General features: G+C 36.6%; 1 protein-coding gene across 1 annotated transcript in view; it reads left to right on the top strand.

Moving 5' to 3' along the window:
- LOC126810433 (neuropeptide FF receptor 2) overlaps positions 1-22003 on the top strand; it is a 42307-nt gene that overhangs the window by 8843 nt on the left and 11461 nt on the right. The window contains exons 2-4 of the mRNA XM_050535504.1: positions 3893-4338; positions 18358-18462; positions 21180-21288. Coding sequence (XP_050391461.1) covers positions 3893-4338; positions 18358-18462; positions 21180-21288 — 660 coding nt within the window. The remainder of the gene's footprint in view (positions 1-3892; positions 4339-18357; positions 18463-21179; positions 21289-22003) is intronic.

Here is a 22003-nt window from a genome sequence, read left to right as displayed (position 1 = left end):
GGGTACCATTTACATGAAAGCAACCAGGACTGTGTCTGTAATGGAACCGAAGGAGGCTCAATCACGCCAGTACTTTTCTGTAATACCATAATATTCAAAATTCACCTCGTGTCCAAAATCAAAGCACTGACTTACATATCATTTTGCATTGAGGTTCGCGAAACGCTTGGAAAAAACAGTGCTATAATCATACATATCTGTAATGCAGCGATCGTTTCGAAGAACTATCTCAAATTTTAAATAATTTGGTCATCTCCGGTATAACTAATAAAATTAAGCTCACATCCTGATCAAGAGTACGCAACATAAAAAATGTTTATGTACAACCCCTATTAGAAATTTGACAGAATTAGAAAGGAGAACGGCTCTAAATTTACAAAACACTATTATATCTTTTATCTTCTTTAGCTTACTTGCTGCTGACACGTGAGACGTCAAGCCCTATTTCATTTGGTCTCCCGTGTCCGTTATACCAAAATACGTGGAGGTGAATCATATGTGAGTGGTTGATTGAAAAAAAACTTTATATAAGTCAAGACTGTGTATAAGAAAGGAATAGTTCATCTCGCCGTTATCTCCCTGTGGACACATATTTCACTGTCAGCAGGTGGATACAGTAATGAGAACTTTGACATCATGAAACTTCCTTTCTATTTTTATCAAAAGGCGAAGACATAGAGTCTACTACATATGAAGACCTTTCAAACTGACCCGATATTTAACATTCTTGGATATTTACGGGATAGTGCAATAAACAGAGAACCCGATGCCACTTCCCATATAAAATGTCCATCTGATTCTTAATTTTCTAACTTGATCTTTTGTTTCATGTAGTGTGTGTGTCGGGATATCCAATACTTTTACTGAACAGGCGCAGAAATTTAACGTTTTATGTTTCTGCACCAAACGAACTAATGAAGGCGGACATACCCTATACGCAGCTTTCTTTAAGGATGTTTTGATGGGACATCGCCGTTTACTCCAACTCTTTGTCGAATTTCAGCTGCCAAAGATTTTTTTCAAAGGGAATGATTCCAGTTGGATTATTGGGTTATATCATACGAGATGTATTCTAGTGTGTGCGTAAATGGGCTAAACCTGTTCGATTATTAGTCAAAATAAATAATAAAACTGAACAATATATAGACGATTTTTTTCGGCTTGTTTTCTCCTGTCTTTCGAAGAAAGCAGGGGACTATTAAAATGGGTTTGTCCGTCTGCCTCTCTGTCTGTCCGTCACACACGTTAAACCCCATTTCATTTCATTTCATTTCTGGCTAGAATGTTCAAACTTGGTGTAAGTGTTTATTAGGTTGATGCCTTGATGGCGTTCGAAGATGGGCATTTTCTGTTTAGATTAAGCAGAGATAAGAAATTTGACTGGTTGATGCTTTGGGACACGATATTTAAGTGAGAGTGATGAAACTTGGTGTATAGTTTCATCACATCAATACCTTGACTAAGTTCGATAACAAACATTTTCTGATGAGGGTAAGCAGAGCGATAACCAATTTGATTGATCGAGACTTTGAAACACAATAAATCTCCTTCTGATTGAGCTAGAATGTTCAAACTTGGTGTAGGCGTTCATTACGTGAATGCCTTCATGGAGTTCAGTGATGAACATTGTCTGCTTACCGTAAACAGAGAATAGCAATTTGATTGGTTGATGCTTTTGGGCACGCACGATAACTGTTATAATTAAGTGAGAGCTATGAAACTCCGAGCATAGATTCATTATATCATTACCTTGGCGAAGTTTGATAAGAATTGTCTGCTTACGGTAAACAGAGAATAGCAATTTGATTGGTTGATGCTTTTGGGCACGCACGATAACTGTTATAATTAAGTGAGAGCTATGAAACTCCGAGCATAGATTCATTATATCATTACCTTGGCGAAGTTTGATAAGAATTCTCTGCTTGGGCTAAGGAGCGATACACAATTTGATTGGTCAAGACTTTGGAACATAACAACTCTACTTTCAAATGATGTAGAATGTTTAATGTTGATGTTCATTAGGTGAATATCTTGACTAAGTTCAATGACTAACATTTCCCGCTAAAGCTAAGCAGATCTAAGTAATTTATTTGACTTTGATAGAGAGTTATGAAACTTAGTGTATAGTTTATAATCAGTTTGATTGCTCGATACTTTTGAAAACGATAAACGTGCAATTAATTAATATGTGTCATCTATTTATTTTCGGGATTTCGGCGGGGGACATCAGCCTTACTGTTGGCTTGTTTTCGACTTTTAGTTTCATTTTGGGCTTAATGTGTAGACATTCAACAGAATGTCAGTTATATTTCAACACTTGGTCTTATCTATATGCGCAAAGTGTTCAGCGCAAAAATTTTAGTAAATAGAGATTGCCACTCCACAAGGCAAACAGACATGTAAACTCGACCAGGTCCTGTCATTCTAAGGATCCTTAGTAATTACATCCAACATTGTGATTACTGTGTTAATCGTTTGCACTCAAATCTTTAGACAAAAGCGGAAACTAAAAAAAGAGGTAAAGAGGGAAGTTGTTGTCTAAAAAGACAGATAAACTAATAAATGTGAATCCCCTCTCAAGCAACGGGAATCTTTTGTAAGATTTAGATTAAATTTGTCTGAAAGCGGGAATCTAATTAGAGGGGTTAAGTACTTCAAATGCGAACATGTCGAGTTTTCTCCTTGGGATTCAACAAATTTTCACGATCAGTGGAAACAATCTGTAATTGATAAATCTCTATTCTGGTTCACATCTCGATAACTTAATTCCATATTATCATCTCCGAACTTAAAAATATAGTTATGTCTGGCAGTTATTGAAATCGTTTAATGTTTTAATTGTGTGCGGTGAAACGTCTATGTTTCCGATCCTGGTCTGAGTCATGGTTAAAGTAATGAATACCATGAACTTAGTAAATTAAGTACACACACGAACAAAACACTCTCGCACAAGGATGTCATGTTAGATTGATAGTCGGTTTCTTTAAAATAAAAAATTCTTTAAACGTCTCAAATTAAAAGACCCCATGCCACGTCCCGTGCACGTCATTATTTATAGCTAAATTAAGCGATAGATTGGATTTATAAACCAAAGCTACTGCATACACAATGTATCTCGGCGCCCATGGTCTTTAGCAGGGTAACTTGCCTTAAGGTTGAAACATAAAATTACATTTATTTCTTTCAGAAATGAAATGAAAGTCCTAGTTTTCTGCAACAACCGAGTTACTGAAGACACACGGTCATACGCCATACAGTGTGATATGTAGGCAATTGTGTCCGGAACGCAATTCAATTCAAACTGTCAAGGGTTCTTTAACATGCACGCCGATGTGTACACGGGTCTTCGGTTTTTCATCCTACCAGACCGACTAGATACTTTCCCTTGCCAATTCCTTCGTTCTGCACCACTGACTTTGCGTAAAACCATGTGGAAAATCCCTGGGAACATTCTCGGCTAACACCGGGATCGAAGCCCGAATCTGTTGTGAGCCAGTGACAAGCTTCAAAATGATGGTTGAACACGGGTTCATTTCATTGTCTCCTTGAATTGATCACTAATTCGCCACCTTTCATGAAACTAGAACTTATTGTAGAAGATTTCCGTAGCTGTTCCCGCTAATGTCATTTGATTAATATAAGTAATATTTGATGGAATAGTAGATGACAACATTCTGGTCTTATCCAACGAAGCGATAAGAAACCAATATATATCGCAGTTCATTCAATGCCAACCAATATAATTAACCCACTGTTAGGAATACACCAATGCAAGATTTATTTGAGGAACGCTTTAAATGCGTGATTAATTGGGCAGTTAAGATTAATACATCATTTATTTGATAAACTAATCAATTCTGTTTATTAAAATGGTATTTTTGTTATGTTTCAGTTCTCTCCCTTGTATCCAGTATTTTCACCTTGACGTTCATAGCCTGTGACAGATTTTTTGGTATTGTGTTCGCCATGAAGGCACATTTTATAGAAAGGCGGGCAAGATATACTATAATAGCTATGTGGGCATGTTCTTTGGTAGTGGCTACCCCCCTTCTTGTATACCGAGATCTGTACGTGGTACATTGGAAAAATTACATTGAACGGTGGTGTGATGACCAATGGCCGGTGTCGCACTACGTTGATCCACTGACAAATATGACACTACATACAATTCCTGCCAGAAAAATATATTACACGGTTGTTTGTGTTGTGTTGTTTTTTCTGCCATGCGTAGTGATGTCTGTTGCGTATGCTGTGATAATATGGACATTATGGGCCTCGCAAGCTCCGGGAGAACGAATGACCAAGGATATAAAAGTTCAAAGTAAATTAAAGAAAAAGGTTAGAGTTTTATTTGTATTTTTATTATTTTAAAGAGGAAATTCTCAGATAGTGCGGCAATGGGTTAAATATATCGGGCAACATATCACAGATCCCTTTAAATTACCAATACAGCGGAGGGAGGAATCTTGCAGGGTTGTGCTGTCACACAATATATTGATCATCTTTCAGGCGCCCTTTGTTTTCATATAACATTCACAACATCTGGTGTCATGGCTTAACAAATCCGCGTATTTATCAAAAGGCTTCTTTATCAGGAGACTTTTCCGCTAAACGGATGTTTTTATCAATGGTAGCCAACGGCACTAGTACATCTTCACAGCTTGGTCAATTACTTCCAGAAATTGGCTAAATTATCCATGCCTTTTAATCTAATGTACTCTTAATGTCTGAACATTAGTGAGTATTTTTAAAGGAAGCGCATGTAAGAATAAACGGCAGACATATTTTAAGATGACACAATCAGCGGTAGTTTTCCTTAAAAGCATATTGCTCAAGACGGTATTCAAATCATTCAATCCAAAAGTCAATATAGCCAATACTCTAGTTTGTTTTGATTTCATGTTGTCATCTTATATGTGATTTATTGATTGCCTGGGATCCTCTTGTTTGTTTATATTTGTTTTACATTTTTATATTACTATCCATATTAAAGTGCTATTAGTCCAATATCAGGCACCTGCTACTATCAACCTCTAGTGACAGTAATCCACCATCATCTACCTGATACTATCAACCCCTACCTAGTGATAGTAAACCACCATCATCTACCTGATACTATCAACCCCTAGTGATAGTAATCAATTACCAGATACTACCATCCCCAGTGATAGTAATTCATTATTCTCTACCTGATACTATTAACCCTTCTACTTGATACTATCATCTCCCAGTGACAGTAATCCATTATCATCTACCTGATAGTACCACCCCCTAGTGACAGTAATCCATTTTCATCTACCTCATACTATTAACCCGTAGTGATAGTAAACCACCATCATCTACCTGATACTATCAACCCCGATTGCCCATTGGTTCGCGACCAGAAACGTCATTTTGTTTATTTTACGTCATTAGGACCAGATTAGCACGCCATTTGTCCACTTATCATTCACTTTAATTTGGCATATGATTGGTCGCCCAAAAATAACAATTCGCGAGAATTCCCCACGGGTTTCACTTTTACGAACAATATGTCACTTTTGAGGATTAGATATATAGACAGCCAGTTTTATTAAAGCGAATTTCTGGCTGTGTGGGTCACCTACACATTTTCATTATATGTATATAGTAAAACGCATTTGGGGAATCATCAAATAAATTGTTGAAGTGGTTTGATAATCGTTTTGCAGGACGTAGTAATGAATCGGGGGAAGTCAATGATCAATAAATGATTCCAATCATATGAAATACTTTATAGCGTGTAAACACTTAAATATTATGTTCCGTCTGGCACATTTAACCTCTTGTGGTTATTCATGCCGAGAGGAAGATCATGTCGACCACATTTATCTATACGTAATGGCAAAAAGTGCCATTAAACTCGACAGCTATCATTTTTAAGAGTGCTTGTCATATATTGAGTGTGCAAAAAATGAATCTTATTTTAATGGTGTAGGATAATGTGGTAGCAACCCTCCCCAACAAATTTGTGATAGTTTTTTGACAAAGGTGTATGTCTAGTCCAATTAATAACTGGAATTTTGGGCGGGTTAACCTGCCTTTGCATTACATAGTGGTGCTAACGTACAAGGCAAGTAATATTAAAAACGCCTCTTCTTCTTGAAAAGAGTGTTATAATTTGACTTTACACGTATGAATATTTAATAACCCGTTACATTTGAAGATGAAGGCCAGAGGCTCTTAAGAATTTATTAAGTATTGATCAATAAATCTGTCATCATTATTTTCGCGAACACCCTGCATATACTTTTTTTAAAATCCATATACCACACTATGCAATGGATATTTCAGAAATTTGTGGGTAGGATATTGTCAATTGGTATGTGCTTACTGCATGTGCAATGTTCAAGAACACAATTTATTGTATTCGAATGTCAAATATAAAGTTCAAAATTTGAAGGGTTTAAGCCACGAGCTCTACAATGTCTGTAAGATTCGATACATTAGCTGTGAGTTAAATGATCCTGTGGAGATGGGTTTTATCGCTAGCATTTCGTTCTATTTGATCCTCCATCCACTAATATCACAAGAATTAAATAGTGATTTACCAATAGCTGTAAAGTACACAAAGGGGTAACAAATATGCCAAGCTAATCTCCAGTTTGATTGATATGATCGACAATAATACAAACTTATACTGCTTGAAATATTACTGACTCTTCCAAACGGCACTTAAAAATATATTAGTTGTCGAATGCAATTGATAGTCTGGACCGTCTATCAGATATGTTTGTTATCTATGAAAGCCCGTTAGAGCCTTTAATTTGATGGCATCACTTTAGATGAAAGTTCATAAGGATCTCCATCTTAAGAATCTTTATTATTAAAACAAGTCAAATTGGATTTATGATCAGAGGGCAATTGAAATAAAAGAAAATAACCCGTCCCAACCTTTTGAGTCTTCCTGCCTTGCAGAGTGAATATATTTGAAACCATGCCATATTAAGAATCTACTATTCTAAAAGACAAAAGACAACCCCGTGTTATATCATCGAGATTACCAAGATACTAGAGTCACTTGAAGTGTAACCTTGGTCATCCGGACATCCATATACTCTGGGTCATCTGGATACTATATTACACATGCAAGACATTATGTGGTAGGACCTGTTAATAAACACAGATGTCCTAGATCACAGTTATCAGTCGTTGAAGACTGAAATTACAACAAACTGTTTTCGTGTGGATTAACCTGTTGGAGCTCTAGATACCCTTTTAAGCATCACATCAATCAGCAGTTGATGTTTTGGAGTCCGTCATTCACAAAAAACATGTAATTTTGGGATAGTTAATATACATTACCAAAAGTAAATTCATCTAGCCAACAAATGTTTGTGTACTTGGTGACAAAATCTGTCAAATATTGCAACCTGTAGAGTATTTACAGACAAAACATTAAGAAAAAAGTGTATGGGTCGGGCATTCACCAAAAGACAATAGAGATCATCCTAAGGGTATAAGGAATGGGTATGCAAGGTTTCAAAAGCATCTGTTAAGAATTGCTACCTGTAGGAGAAACATAGACACACACACACAAAAAAAAAAAAATGGGTGTGGCTGTGTCCAAGGGGATCGGGCATAGAGGTCCCCTTTAGAGTATAAAGAATAAGTATGGAACTTTTTTAAGGCGGTCGATTAAGAATTGCGGCCTGTAGGCGACGCAAAAAGAAAATAGGAGTGGCTCTGTCCCTGGGGGATGGGCATGCACCTCAACCAATAGTGATGTTCCTTAGAGTCTAAGGAATAAGTATGCAGTGTCAAGATGATACGCTGGTGATGCAGCCTGTAGACGACAAATACAAGAAATGGCTCTGTCCCTGGGGTAGGGCATGCACCAAAAACAATAGGGATCATCCTTAGGGTATAAGGAATAATTGTGGAAAGTTGCAAGACGATCAGTTAAAAATTGCGCCCTGTAGGCTTCAATCCGCATGCAATATGTCGGTTTGGACAACGAAACCCACTAATAAGCCTTATATTTGCAAGATGTCCAGGCGAGCCTACTATAGAGATGAATCTCGCAAGGTGTAGTGGTGGTAGGCTCTATATTATGTCCAATAAAATTACGATATTTTGGCTTTATTAGGAGTTTTGATATTCCCACATGCATTTTCTTGTAATTGTACTCACCCAATTAAAGTACTCCACGATCTATAATGTACATATAATGTGATTTTTAATAATTCGCAATCCAAGCGTTAAATCTAAAAATTGGAAAGTATGATTTCCGGCAATATAAAACCTATTTAGCACGGTTCATCTGGTATTGTACCATAGGCAAAATATTGCAATTTACTATGAATTGATTGGATATGATAAAATTATTACAGAATAACATTTAAGATAATTTCGAAGTTGATAAAATTATGACATTCCATGTCATCAATAAAATATTATTGAAATGGCCTCAAACTACAAAAAAGGATATTATAATAATTGAGAACATTCTAGCAAATATTAACCCTATTTTGAACGGTTCAACAGGAAATGTACTTTTTAACAAAACTATTTATTCATTATTTACGAGGATATTCAGTCTTAATAATTGTATATGTTTAAAATCCCCCAAAGTATCGTAGACATATAATAACCATACCATTGGTAGATAATTATGAATATTCTCCTTATTTCGTATTTCCCTTAATAAAACTATAAAGAGAGGGCAATGAATGAATTTGTTTAAACCTAAAAGTACTAGTTGAGAGATTTACGTTGTCTTGCTTTATGCAATGAATTCCTAATCTAATGTTGTTAACCAACTAGAGAATACGTATTTTGCAAAAATAAGGTATAACTGATAGATATTTATAGCTCTTAGAACAATTGGGGTGTAGTTTTATAAGGTCTAATATTCTGAGTGCTTCGTTTCTGGCAATCTGGAATAAGTTATTTTCCTAAAAGATTCACCACCTTTCTTTCTTTTGCTTACATATTATTGGTGAATCGTTATTTGATTCGGGTGTACCTCGCTGCATAATGCATCGATTCTTTCTAAGACCCTGTGGTGAAATACGGTTGCTTCAAAGCAAACTATATCGGTATTTTAAAATTCATTATTTTGAAAGTTGTTATTCCCACCGGAATACAATACAATATATATTATTTTAAATATTGATTTCCCGAAACACCATTTTCCCACCGTGAAGAAACTTAACCACTCAAACACACCCACGTAATGAATGCAAATTCAAAGACAAAATTTAATTGTTTAAAAAATGTAGTTTTAAAGTTTTTTACATTTTTTTTTATCAAGTACTGATGACTTTAAAACATCAAACGTTTGAAGTCAAACATTTTTTGCTATGACATTAAAAATAATTTATAAAAGACCATCCAGTTTTATTGTACCACAGTTATTATTCATAATAAATCATATTGAAACTCAGTTATCTATCAAAAGTTTGTATTAAATCCCTCTCAAAAACTTTTATTCACAAGGAAATATATTCTATATTAAGCAGAGGTATTTGTCACGTGACTTGACTTTCGCGGAAACTAGCCAAGCTGAGTGAATGTTTGGGATTATCTTTTGTCCACTTCTCTTTGCTGGTGTACGTTTAAGCCTCTCACAACTGCTAGTCATCTTGTTATGATCATCACATACCAAGCGTTCCCAGTACACACGACATCACTCGATCAGACAAGAAAGCCTTAAAATAATTATCCTGTGCGCGCCACATGGGTGTTTTCAGGGCCAGTACGATTGTTATATGCCAACTACAATATAAAGAGCCCACAACGTAAGCGGTTCACGCTGGTATGGGTTTGATTCCCTCCCACATTTCGGATTATGATGTTCTCGTTTGTTAAGCTGTTCACATAGCTAACAAAAGTTAATCTATGCGAATGAATCATATGTCATGTTGAATCTTGCATCATTACCAAGAATAGTTTTGTAGGTTGTGTAAGGTCGGAAATAACACTAAACAGGTTGACGTGAGTTATCCCCTTTTATTTCAATTGCCTCTGATCACAAAACCGATTTATCTTGTTTTTGCATTATACTCAATATTCTATTAATCAATATTGGTTCTTAAACTGGTGTTCGTGATGAACTTTCATTTAATTTGTATTGCCATCACGTTGAAGCCTCTGGCTGCCTTTCATAGATAACAAATATAACTGATAGCTGGTCCTGACTTTTAAATAAATTGGAAAACTAATATGTTTTAAGTGTCTATGATACCCCAAGCAGCAAATGTTTGCATTGTCGACCAATCGAGGAACTTATTTGTTTGAAAAATGTATATCCCCTGCTTAGATATTAGTTATTGGTAAATCGTTCTGGGTGGCTTGAAAACGAACAGAAAGCGCAAAGCGCGATCAAACACAGAATTATTTAACTCCTTGGCTTATTTATCGATTCTTTTAAAGGAACCGTGTTGCCCATGACTTTCTTCCCACTATTACTGGAGCTAAACCTGTGATTCAATGTTTTCCATAATATTCGAAATTAAGGGCGTTGCCACGTCTGACCTATGGTAACTTGGCAATTAATTTTTTAAAATTATTTTTTAAACTCTGTTCCACAAATTTGGTATGATCTTTAATAAATAGATATTTGAAGCTGTGATTCAAGCAAATGTTTGTGCACATATCTCTCGTGATTTTAATGATATTAAATTTTGAAATTACGTAATAAATCTAAAAAATGCTCAGCCTTGTCTGATCCGAATTAAATTAATTTTGGCGTGCAAATAGCTAAGCTAGCTTCAATTTGGCACCAAGTTTGTTAACATTGGTTGAGTAGAAAAACAGGTGAGATCTTCATTGCACAAAACAAAGAAAACGATTCGAGCCATTTTTAGGTATCGGCAAGACGGGTTATTCGAGATCGAAGGAATTACCTCTAGCCTGGTTGATGTGTACCAAAACGAGGCCACAGCAGAAGCAAAGAAAAGCTTTCGTAGCAATTTTGTGTTTCTCGGTAAACCAAGTGACTGTGACGTTCGAAACAACTTCGGATACTATTTTCAGATCAATCTTTCTGTTGACAGGTATTTAAGTAGCAGCGAGAAATAGTTAGGAAAGTTAGTGCGAATCTTCGACATGGCAAAAACCCTTCAAAATACGAATTAGAATTCAGTAATGGTCCATTTCAATCAATATTGATATTGTTGTTTTTTTTGGAGTGAAAATAGACGAAAATGAACATAAATCACTTTATATACATTCATATTACATTAAAATTAGCTTTTACATCCATTTTGGTCTATTTTAATGTTCCAAAGAATAGAGACATATGCCCTTTAACATATTCGAGCTGCTCAATATTTTAAGCCCAAAGTATTTAGAAATGGTTACTTTTGTTAATTTCTACGTTTAATCTGAGGCTAAAACAATAACAAAAGCTACCCACGCACAATTTAAAAATCAGTTCTAGATATAATAGGTTGCGATGAATTATTGATACCAGTGACGTTATTTAATCAAATGGTTAAAGTCAATTATCTGTAAGGTCATAATGGTCTGAAATGAAATGGAATGGGATTGGACGCCCTTCTTTTCTGCACCGACTGGGCTAAGGATGACGGACATACGTCATGCAGTGTGCTATGAGGGAAACTTTTTCAAGACAGCGGCGCTACGACCTACTCATATATCGAATTCCATCTACCAAGGGTTCTTTTGCGTACACGCCAATGTGTCCGCTGGACTTCGGGTTCTCGTCGCATCCGAAAGACTGTACGCTGTCCCTTGCCAGGTCCTCCGTCCTACACTACTGACAAGTGGGAATCCCGCCGGAAAATCCAGATGAACATTCTCGCCTAACCCAGGAATCGAACAGGGACCTCCAATTTAGCGAGCCAACGTCTTTCTCATTGAGCCACCGTGGTTCTTATGTTTTGCACCAATCGGGATAATGAAGAAGGGAGTGACATTAGAGCCACATTGCAGTCCAATTAAACGTGAAGGCAATCTATGCAATATCTCTCAAAGAAATGAGTTACACTATAACTTACTTTTAAACTTTAAATTGATTAGAGTCGTCTATCAGTATCGATATTTGATAATGATATGTTGCATTTGTACATATATAGATGAGACGACTTCAAAAGGGTAACAAGAATCGTTTCAAAAAATCAATGTTTTGTGGATTAATATTGATAATACGTGGACATATACGCCTTTAATTTCATATATGAATGTTTAAGATATTTAAAATATCTTTTGTCGATTCTCGTTTGTTTTAATACCACGAAGTTTCAAAATAATGAATACTGGCGCTGTTTGCTTATAAACATCTTTTTAAGGTTCAGCCAAAGGGTTTTCTACGGGCTTATTACAAATAATCAATATAATAACAAGGAAGTTAAATGATCCTATGTAGTTTATCGCTTATTTCCTTTTCTGTCCGATCTTGCCGCCACTAGCATCACCCGATTATCAATAATTGTAAATTACACAAAAGCTGATACATCCATCAGACAAACCGTTCTGTCCATTATTTCGATCGACAATAATATAAACGTTCACCGTTTAAGATATTATAAACAATTTGAAATGGCATTTAAAAATTGTTTTTAAAAAATGTATCTGAAAGTCAGACCATTTAGAAGTTTTATGTGTTATCTTTCAAAGGCAGTAGGCATGATCAAGGCAAGAAAAGTCGAGTTGTGTGTACAAGCTGCACGTAACATATAGCTTGGGGTTCTAAATATGACTTAATGTAAGTTACGGCAAGATATTTAACCCTATTCCATTAAATTGGCCAGCTCTCTATTGGAAATGTTTTCAAGGCAGACTGTAAAATTTCACCCATTCCATTCCTTTAAACGTTTAATTGTATTTTCTAAATAATGTTATAATGTTTACTAGTACTCTATGTAACAATAGTATCTTGGGGGTGCAACATTGAACTAAACCCCTCGATATGCAATTAATAACAAATAACGTACGTCATAACCATAACATAATATTTATTAGCAATGTCGAAGAAAAAAAACCCTATTTTTGCACGTTACATTGACTGTTACCAAAAATGGATCATTTTTCTGCTCGATTTGCAATTAATAACAAATTACGCCATGATCATGTCCGATAATATTCCAGTCGATGAAATCATACGATAACAGAATCAAGGGTTATCGGTAGAATTCCAGATTAGATACAAGTAAAAAATATAATAAATCATAACATTAGTTAAATGTTTTGAATTATTGCCAGTAAGAAAGCTAGGTAATTATATTCATTTATCCAGTAGATATACCATCCCAACTAAACACCTTTATTGTACACGTGGAAATACTTTACATTTATTAAAATTATTGGACAAGTTTTGAAACAACAAAAGTAACCTATTTCTGAACCATCTTTCTTGAGATGTGTTTCTAATTAGCATCATACAAACTAACAGTGAATTTTCTTCACTTATTTTCTAATGATCCGCTTATAGGTGCGCCTTTTGTTAATAACATGGTTAAAATTTACTGTTTATAAAAAAAAAGATGATAATCTAATGATCACTAACGTAACAAAGACCACCTAGCGTTTACTGCCTGAAGAAATTAAATTGATTTTTGCTATAAGTTACTTAGTACTTTTAAACCGGTATTTACATGTATCAAATTTGAAACAGACCCCATGTGACGTACCTTCTTTTTAAGTTTGCAGATCATAAAATACATCATACAAACAAAAAGCTAAGATATTTTTGCGCTAGATTTCAACTTCTATCGCTAAGCATTTCACTAGATTGAATCTGATGTCGACGCCCGGCAATCTGCATTATATCAAATCCTTATAAAAAGTAGTTAGTTCCGGCCAGTTTTGTTTTCAAATGAATGCATGCTTAGTGACAAGTGAAATCATTTGTTGCTTGATTCTTTGAAAAATTTCTACTTGGTAATGAATCGTATTGAAGGCGAGTTTTTAAAACGATAAAGTAAGACATTTTTGAAACATTAGTCCAATATCTAATATTGAAAATGACAGTGGCTAACGATTTCATAATTGACTCGGCAAATTCTGAGATTTCTGTTGAAAAATAAAGAAAATCATCTGATAAGCGGAAAATAATCCATACGCGCTTCATGTACGTGTTACACAAATGGGTGAACCAAGTGGAAGACAATCAATAGAAATTATTTAGTTCAGTAAGCAGTGTTTTCGTTAAAAGAGGCATTATTTTATTTTCTTCAAATTCTGTTTTTGTAACTCTATGATTTCCCTTTGTCATCCGGTGACGACTTCGGTCATTTTGTAGCTAAAGCATTTCAATTTTTATAAAACTAAGAACACGAGATTAGCTAAGAGATTCGATCATGTCTCACACACACACTTTTATCATTTCATTTAACAAATCCTATAGTACTACCGCTCAGAACCAAATAAATGAAATGTCTAATTTGGGCAATAATATAATAGACCAACGCCTATCGGTAGCTCAAATTAATGAGCCGATGACATGACGCATACGAAACTTACGCTGCCTGTCTGCAATCGTCTTAAAGTAGATAGTTCTCTGTGTGCTGAGTTGGCAAGACGGTTACCTCTGCAGCAAGAAGGTAACATATGCAAAAGAAACCCTTTGTACTGGGAGTACAAACATAGTGATCTAAAGGAAACGATTTGTCCTGGTGGGGATGACGTGATAAGGCTAAAATATCAAATTTCGAGGCAGTCACACTCTGAAAATAATATTGTTAGCTAAATTGTCCGTTCTATTTTTGTGTTATTGACGTTGTACAACGAAGTTTGTCTTATTCGGATTTTCTGTTTAATCATGCCCAGTTTATATATCCAATATCACGGTATCTCGACAACTTTCAGGGTGCATCTTGGACATCGATTGTATCACAGTTCCAAACAATATGCATAATATGTAAAATCGTTCGGATGGGATAAAAAGAAAACAGTTCCCGTGTACACATTAGCATGCCCGTAAAAGAACCTCTTACAGTTGGAATTCGAATTAAGAGTAAGCCGTAGTGCCGCTGTCCGGGAAAAATTCCGCTCATAACACACAGTATGGTGTATGCGCCCACCTTCATTCCTTCATTAGCCCAGTAGGGGCAGAACAATAGAACGTTAAGTTCCATTTCATTTCTGAAATACAGGAAGTCCCTCCTCCCCACCCAGTGTAGTTCAAGTGACAGACATTTTATGACATGACACAGACGAGCTTACTCACTGACCTGATACAGCTTGGGTAAAGCAATGCGAAATTTACGTCGTCTAACATAGTTGAATTAATTACTGGGGTTCTGTTCGCCGACAATGTTTGATCTTAAGACTAATAACTAGATCACATCGACTCACGGCTGCTTGGAATTTACAGACTAATCGTAATTAAATCTTACATAATCACTATCCAGCCGATTTCTATGATGGGATAAAAGTATCTTGGATCGAGGATAAAGATAAACATTATATTTATTATCATCGCCGGGGGTTGCATTATGCTAACTATACAAGCTAAGAGTAATTAACGATACTATTAGGCTGACAGCTAGTTTCTGTGCTCTAATGTATTACACTATAAAGATCCGTCTAGTCGTCTAGATGTAAATACATAAACTTGTCCATTCTGAACCGTTAGAAAGTTTTGGAAATGGACAACATCTTAAAATCTGTCCATAATAAACAGCATAATTTATTCATTTCTAAAAGCTAATATCGGGTCAATGTGGACAAAAAGATCCAGTATTTAGAACGCAGTTATTAGAAATAAAATGGGGTTTAACGTCCTACTGTTCTGCTCCTAACCTGGGCTAATGAAGACGGACATACGTCATACAGTGTGCTATGAGGGAAATTTTGCCCGGGCAGCGGCGCTACGGCCTACTCTTATATCGAAATCCAACTGCCAAGGGATCTTTTACGTGCACGCAAATGTGTACACGGGTCCTCGGTTTTTCGTCCCATCCGAACGACTAGACTGCTGTCCTTGTCAGGCCCTCCGTCCTGCACCACTGACAAGGGGGAAACCACGCCGCAAAATCTGGATGAACTTTCTCGGCCAATGCAGGGATCGAACACCCGACCTCCAGGCTAGCGAGCCAGCGTCTTACCCACTTAGCCACGTGATCCCCCTCGCAGTTATTAGCTTAAAAGAATAAAATAACTAAAATTTCTTTACGCTTGTATTCCTGCGTGAACCAGGATAAGTCTTACCTATTTTGTTTTTCTTTTTCTTCTTGGGGGTTGGATGACCGAACGCTTAGCGCGTAGTTGAGTCAATTCGCGTGGTATCCATTCCCTTATTGTACGTGACAAGGAGTAGGTTCGCCTGTCCAAACTAGTGGGTTTTCTCCGGGTCCTCCGGTGTCCCGCCAAAGCTAAAGACCCCTACGCGAATTATTGAATTAAAATTGAACCATATGTTAGTCCCGAAATGACCTAGTTCGTGTCCGAGTGGCCTACTCATTCTGTAATAGTCCAGGAGTTAATGACAAAATAATATGGTCATCGGTTACAAAAGGTTTGACACCTTCACCCCAAATTTGTAGTGGGTGTCCATACACGTAAAAATCAATTGGTCAGACCGGGAACTGCTAGGGCATATAGCCATAGCAGCACCTTAAACGTTTTAGAGGAAAAGGTATCCATAGCTGGAGTAAATATTTCACAAATCTAACCAGAATTTCAGGGGCTTTTCCCAAGTCAGACCACGCCCCATACCTCCTTACGGGGCTAATAATATGATCATCAGTTACATGGCTGAAACTTAACAGAGATCCATACTTGAAAAATATAATTTTCAAAAATCTAAACAAAAGTTTGGGGGCTTTCCCAAAGTCAGGTCGCTCTAAAATCTGTTCGATGCCATAAAATGAGACGTTTTGTAAGGTTATCAGTTAAATGGCCGAAACTTATAAATATGGATCAGTGCAAGGACAATGTGTTTTTCCAAAATCCAATCATAAAATTTTGGGCTTTCCTCGAGTCAGACTGACCTTTATAGCTTAGCCATACCCCACCCTCTTTAGATACGGTGACCTAACGTTTTTTTACGTACATGATACTTTTACTTCAATAATGGATTGTAGTTGTATAGTAACGCCCGCGGACGCCACTAAAAAGTGTTCCAGAAAGAAACATTCCCATGAACTGACATTTATTTTCGTTACACCATAATAAGGGTTTTCTAAAGTATAATATTACAGACGTGTCCAATTAGTGACGTTCTAACATATCGATAACAGAAGTAAACATTTTAATGTGCAAAATAATGTTCTCCTTTAAAATCCAATGGACTTATTTTATGTATAAGTACAATATGTTCTTACGTCAAATGACTTTTACAGAGTTACTGCCCCTGTTGTCGAAACCTCGTAAGTGTTCTACACACCAAGAGTTTAACAGATTAGGATTTGGTAGGACTGTATGGCTAATCATAAGATGAGCCCAACCACATTCAGACCAATACATTTACGTATTTATTGTATGTATCATTATTTACGCCACCTAGTGCCACTTTATAATTATAAGGCTTTCCAACACTTTAGACTGGATGGTTCGATTCGACCCAAGTCACCTCTGAAACTAAAACACACGTTTGATGTTTTCATTTTGGGGTTAATACTCGGCTGTATTATTATGCCGACACTTTGAACAGCGCAGTACTAAACATATTGCCAACATTAACCTCATTAGGCTCTAAGGATCAATTTAGTTAGGCAGTATTATACATCTGTTGTCTAGAAAAAAGCAACAGATAGATTCCATCACAAGGAAACGTGTGAAAGGTCAGTGTTATAAATATGGAAGATGTCGGGGGAGATTTATTTAATATCGCCACCTTTACCGTTTTCTGTAATCTATCGTTGCAGCGGTATACAATCTCGTCACGACAGTAATGCTAACAATGACTCCTGTTTACAATAACCCCTGTTGTATAATGCCATGAGCCATGTAATTTGAAAATAGAACTTGAAATGACACAAAACGTTTTGGAAATGTGTTAAAGATGATCAAAATTCAATGATTTGACATTGCAATTTGGTATGGTTTGATGACCCAGTTTGCAGCTTATGAGACGGATGAATGATTATTCTCTTCATTTTTAATCGACCCATACTCTTAATAAATACGTGGCTACCAGTGTTGACAGTTTGTTGAGTAGGCTGTTATTTTTGTTTATTAAACTGTTACTGTTTGCTGGGTTATTGTTGGCTGTTGTTTATTAAACTGTTATATATATTGTTTGTTAGGTTGGCTGTTATTGCTGTTTATTAATCTGTTATTCTTTGTTGGGTTGGCTGTTATTGTTGTTTATTAATCTGTTATTGTTTGTTGAGTTGACTGTTATTGTTGTTTATTAAACTGTTATTGTTGTTAAACTGTCAATTCTGTTTAATAATCTGTTAATGTTTTTTTTTTTTATTATTACAGGTAATTGTAATGTTGGTATTGATACTAGCGTTGTTTGTGATATGCTGGTTGCCTCTGATTATCACATTATTATATTCTGAATATAGACCAGATAAGCATTCTAGAGTAAGTACTACGTTATAGCTATGTATATTTTATATAATAATGTTTCAAGAATCGTGGTTGTCGAGAAGTTGGAGCTCGGCCAGAATGCCTCGGTGGATACAGTACTCTGTTTTGTTTTTTACCTTATTACGTTAGTCGTGCCCGGTTTGCAAGTTAATGGAAAGCATACATAATAGAACAGGTTAGACCTGGGTAGACCTAATAGTAATAAAGTAGACTCCAAGTCAAAAATTTATAATAATAATAATAAACACTGTTTCATAAAGACGGTGAAGAAAAATGTCAAGCAACATAATATATTCTTGTCTGTTATCAGATAAGTTCCTTTACCTTCATGAAGTCAAATTATTACAATATTACCTTACAGAGACGCGTTGTACCTTGACGAGTCCGTTATTGTATTGAACTGGAATATTGGCGGAATTAATAAATGACAGTTGTGCGATGTCTCAGCTTGTTAGTGAGTCTCAAATTAATGATATGGTATAATATCCTCAACTTCATTTAGTTTTGTCAGATTACATATCAGTGTTTCAGTTTCTGATTGTTTTTGACGATTTAATTTGTAATAACATTACAAATTCGATCAATCTGCCGTTAAATTGCTCCGCATTTTTAGTGATTTGTCATGATAGTAGTATTGCATGTCGTAGTGAAGTTTTTCACATTAAGTCAAGGCAGATAACCGTGAGTTTGACTCAAAACTTGACTACGCACTATTAGCAGGCACAGATGTTGCTGTAGATGTATAATTTGTAAATTTGACGGCAATAATTCCTAGCCAAAAAAAAATGATAGTTGGGGTTTTGTATACTATTCAAAAAAAAGTAGGGGATATTTGATTTTTAAGTGTTATTAAAGTCACCTAATGAAACTGACGAAGAAACAAATGACAAAATGAAATGAAGTTCACATTCATCGATTTATTCCAAATGATCGTTAGACTAAGTAAGGCACAGACTGACCATTATAAGGGTAAAATGATACCCGGGGTCAAACAGCAAAGTTACCACAGCATCACAACCAAGTCAGTAACGGGTAAATCCTCCTCTGTTTGCCAAATAAGCATTGATCCGACGTGGCATACTCCTAATGAGACGTCTAAGGTCAGTTTGGTCCAGATTGTCCCATTCCTGTTGCAACGCAGCAGCAAGTTCTTGGACATTGGCAGGACGTTGTTGACGTTGACGTAACCTCTGTCCAAGCATGTCCCAGACATGCTCGATGGGGGAGAGGTCGGGACTCAGTGCTGGCCAAGGTAATGTGGTGATGTTCTGTTGTTGGAGGTAACCTGTAACGATCCTGGCCCTGTGACATCTTGCGTTGTCATCCTGGAAGATGAAACGGCGGCCATGACGTCGTGCGAACGGCACAACATGGACTGCCAAGATGTTGTCCCGGTAGTACTGGCCTGTAACACGCCCTGCAACAACATGTAAAGCCGTTCTTCCAGCAACAGTGATGCCTCCCCACACCATAACAGAACCACCCCCAAATCGATCATGTATGATGACGTTAACGTCTTTTAAGCGCTCGTTTCGACGACGCCACACCCTCCTACGTCTGTCCAAAAAATCAACAGTGAACCTTGACTCATCTGAAAACATCGATTATCCCAGTGTTGACGATCCCTACACCAACGACGTCTTGCCTGAATGTGATGATCTTTCAAACAAGGGATCACGCGAGGACGTCGGGCGCGAAGGTGACCCCTATGCAGTCGATTCCGAATCGTCTGGCCACTCACTCTCACACCAGTGTCTGTTTGAAGACGAGCGCTGATCTGATTTGCTGTGATGACACGATTTCTCAAGGCCAAGGTACGGATAAATCGATCCTGGGCTTGAGTTGTCGCCCTTGGTCGACCTGGGCGTGGTCTGTCCTGTACAGATTGTGTATCACGGTATCTGGACCAAAGCCTGCTTATGACAGACTGAGAAACATTCATCGTCCGCGCCACAACCGCCTGTGTTGTGCCGATCTGTAGCATGCCAAGGGCACGTAACCTTTCATTTTGGGTAAGCCGACGCATATCAAAATTTGTTTTCTGGTCACTAAAACAATTAAACTGATGTTTCCACCCTGGAATTCAATGCCACAATGACTGTAACATTCAAAGTCAGAGTCGTGCAAATCTTGGGTTGGACCCCCATGATGATCCCAAGCATCACCTGCATTCCATGCGGTAGCTATTGGTGCGTTTGGGCGTCACATGTAACTGGAAATGTTTCTTCTGTTAGGTTCTATAGTGATTTTTTTCGTAGTCATTTGCATATTTTAGTATTATGCCCCCAAAATCAAATATCCCCTACTTTTTTTGAATAGTATAATTACACCCACACGCCAGATTTAATTCGGTCAATTGTATTGTCAATGAGTTTGTCAGAACAGTAGCGTTGCCGCCTAGCAGAAATAACATGGGATTGGCATTCTATCGCACCATCCCCATAACCGGGAAACAATTCCTTGAAAGGTGGGAACCGGGACATATCGGTGTCGTGGATCTGACAGGGTATAACAATCTGCTGTTCTCGTTTTACTTATTTACTTATTATTTATTCGGGAAGTTCACATAACTCAGATATTGTATTGAAATTGGCAATAATAAACATGCATTAAGGGATATATCTACGATGTGTCTTCTAGAAATGAATCTATAGTCCTATAAAGTATTGAGGTTTAAATGTTTACCAATTCTGATCATAATTTTATTTCAGCTAGAGGAATGGTATGTCGGGTTTGAATATTTTGCTAGGTACCTCGCCCATGCCAATAGTGCTATAAATCCGCTGATATATGCTGGTTTTAACGATAACTTCAGAAAAGGTAAACTTCGTTTAATTTAGTTACTCAATTTACATTTCACGAAAAATAATTCAAATAATGATAATAATAATAACGAAAACTATATATATATATAGTAATAATAGAACTACAAATGTTTGTTTTTTTATGATCTGTTGCTAATTTATTTATCGCTTTGTTTTATCAACCTGAACATCTAGCTTTGAATATATATACAATATATATATTTCCCTTATAGAGCGGAGGCTCAGTGCGGAGGGTGGGGGTCCATCAAAAGGGCACAAAACCAGATCCAACTTTTCTATAGTAAAATTCTGCGTAGAATACGTTGCCGAGTCTGCCGTTGGGGCGTTTTCGAGATATTCGGGTTCAAAAGCTAAATGAGGTCATTTACACTGAAAGTGAATGCACAGACATTCTTGTATCATGAAAACATGCTGAAGATGATCGAAAGTAATCACTCTTTCAATAAAAATGTGAACTTGCAAACTTCACCTCTGTTCTTTGTGGCCACGGAGGTCAAAGGGTTAAATTTTCCGTTTTTGCACTAGAACCATTTAAAGCAATAAATGTCAACTAAATGGAAACCTGTTCTAATAAATAATAGGAGCATTTAAAATCTATCTTATGGGGTTCTTAGCACCGTACGCTTACTTTGGAATGTCGAAAAAAATCTTGCACAACAGGACAAAAAGACTTCGAAACTCGTTTCAAAAATACGCAAAAACTGTCAAAT

The sequence above is a fragment of the Patella vulgata genome, chromosome 2, assembly GCF_932274485.2.
Source record: "Patella vulgata chromosome 2, xgPatVulg1.2, whole genome shotgun sequence".
NCBI classification, from domain to species: Eukaryota; Metazoa; Mollusca; class Gastropoda; family Patellidae; genus Patella; species Patella vulgata.
Note: the sequence above shows the minus strand (reverse complement) of the source record. Positions and strands in the feature narration are given on the sequence as shown.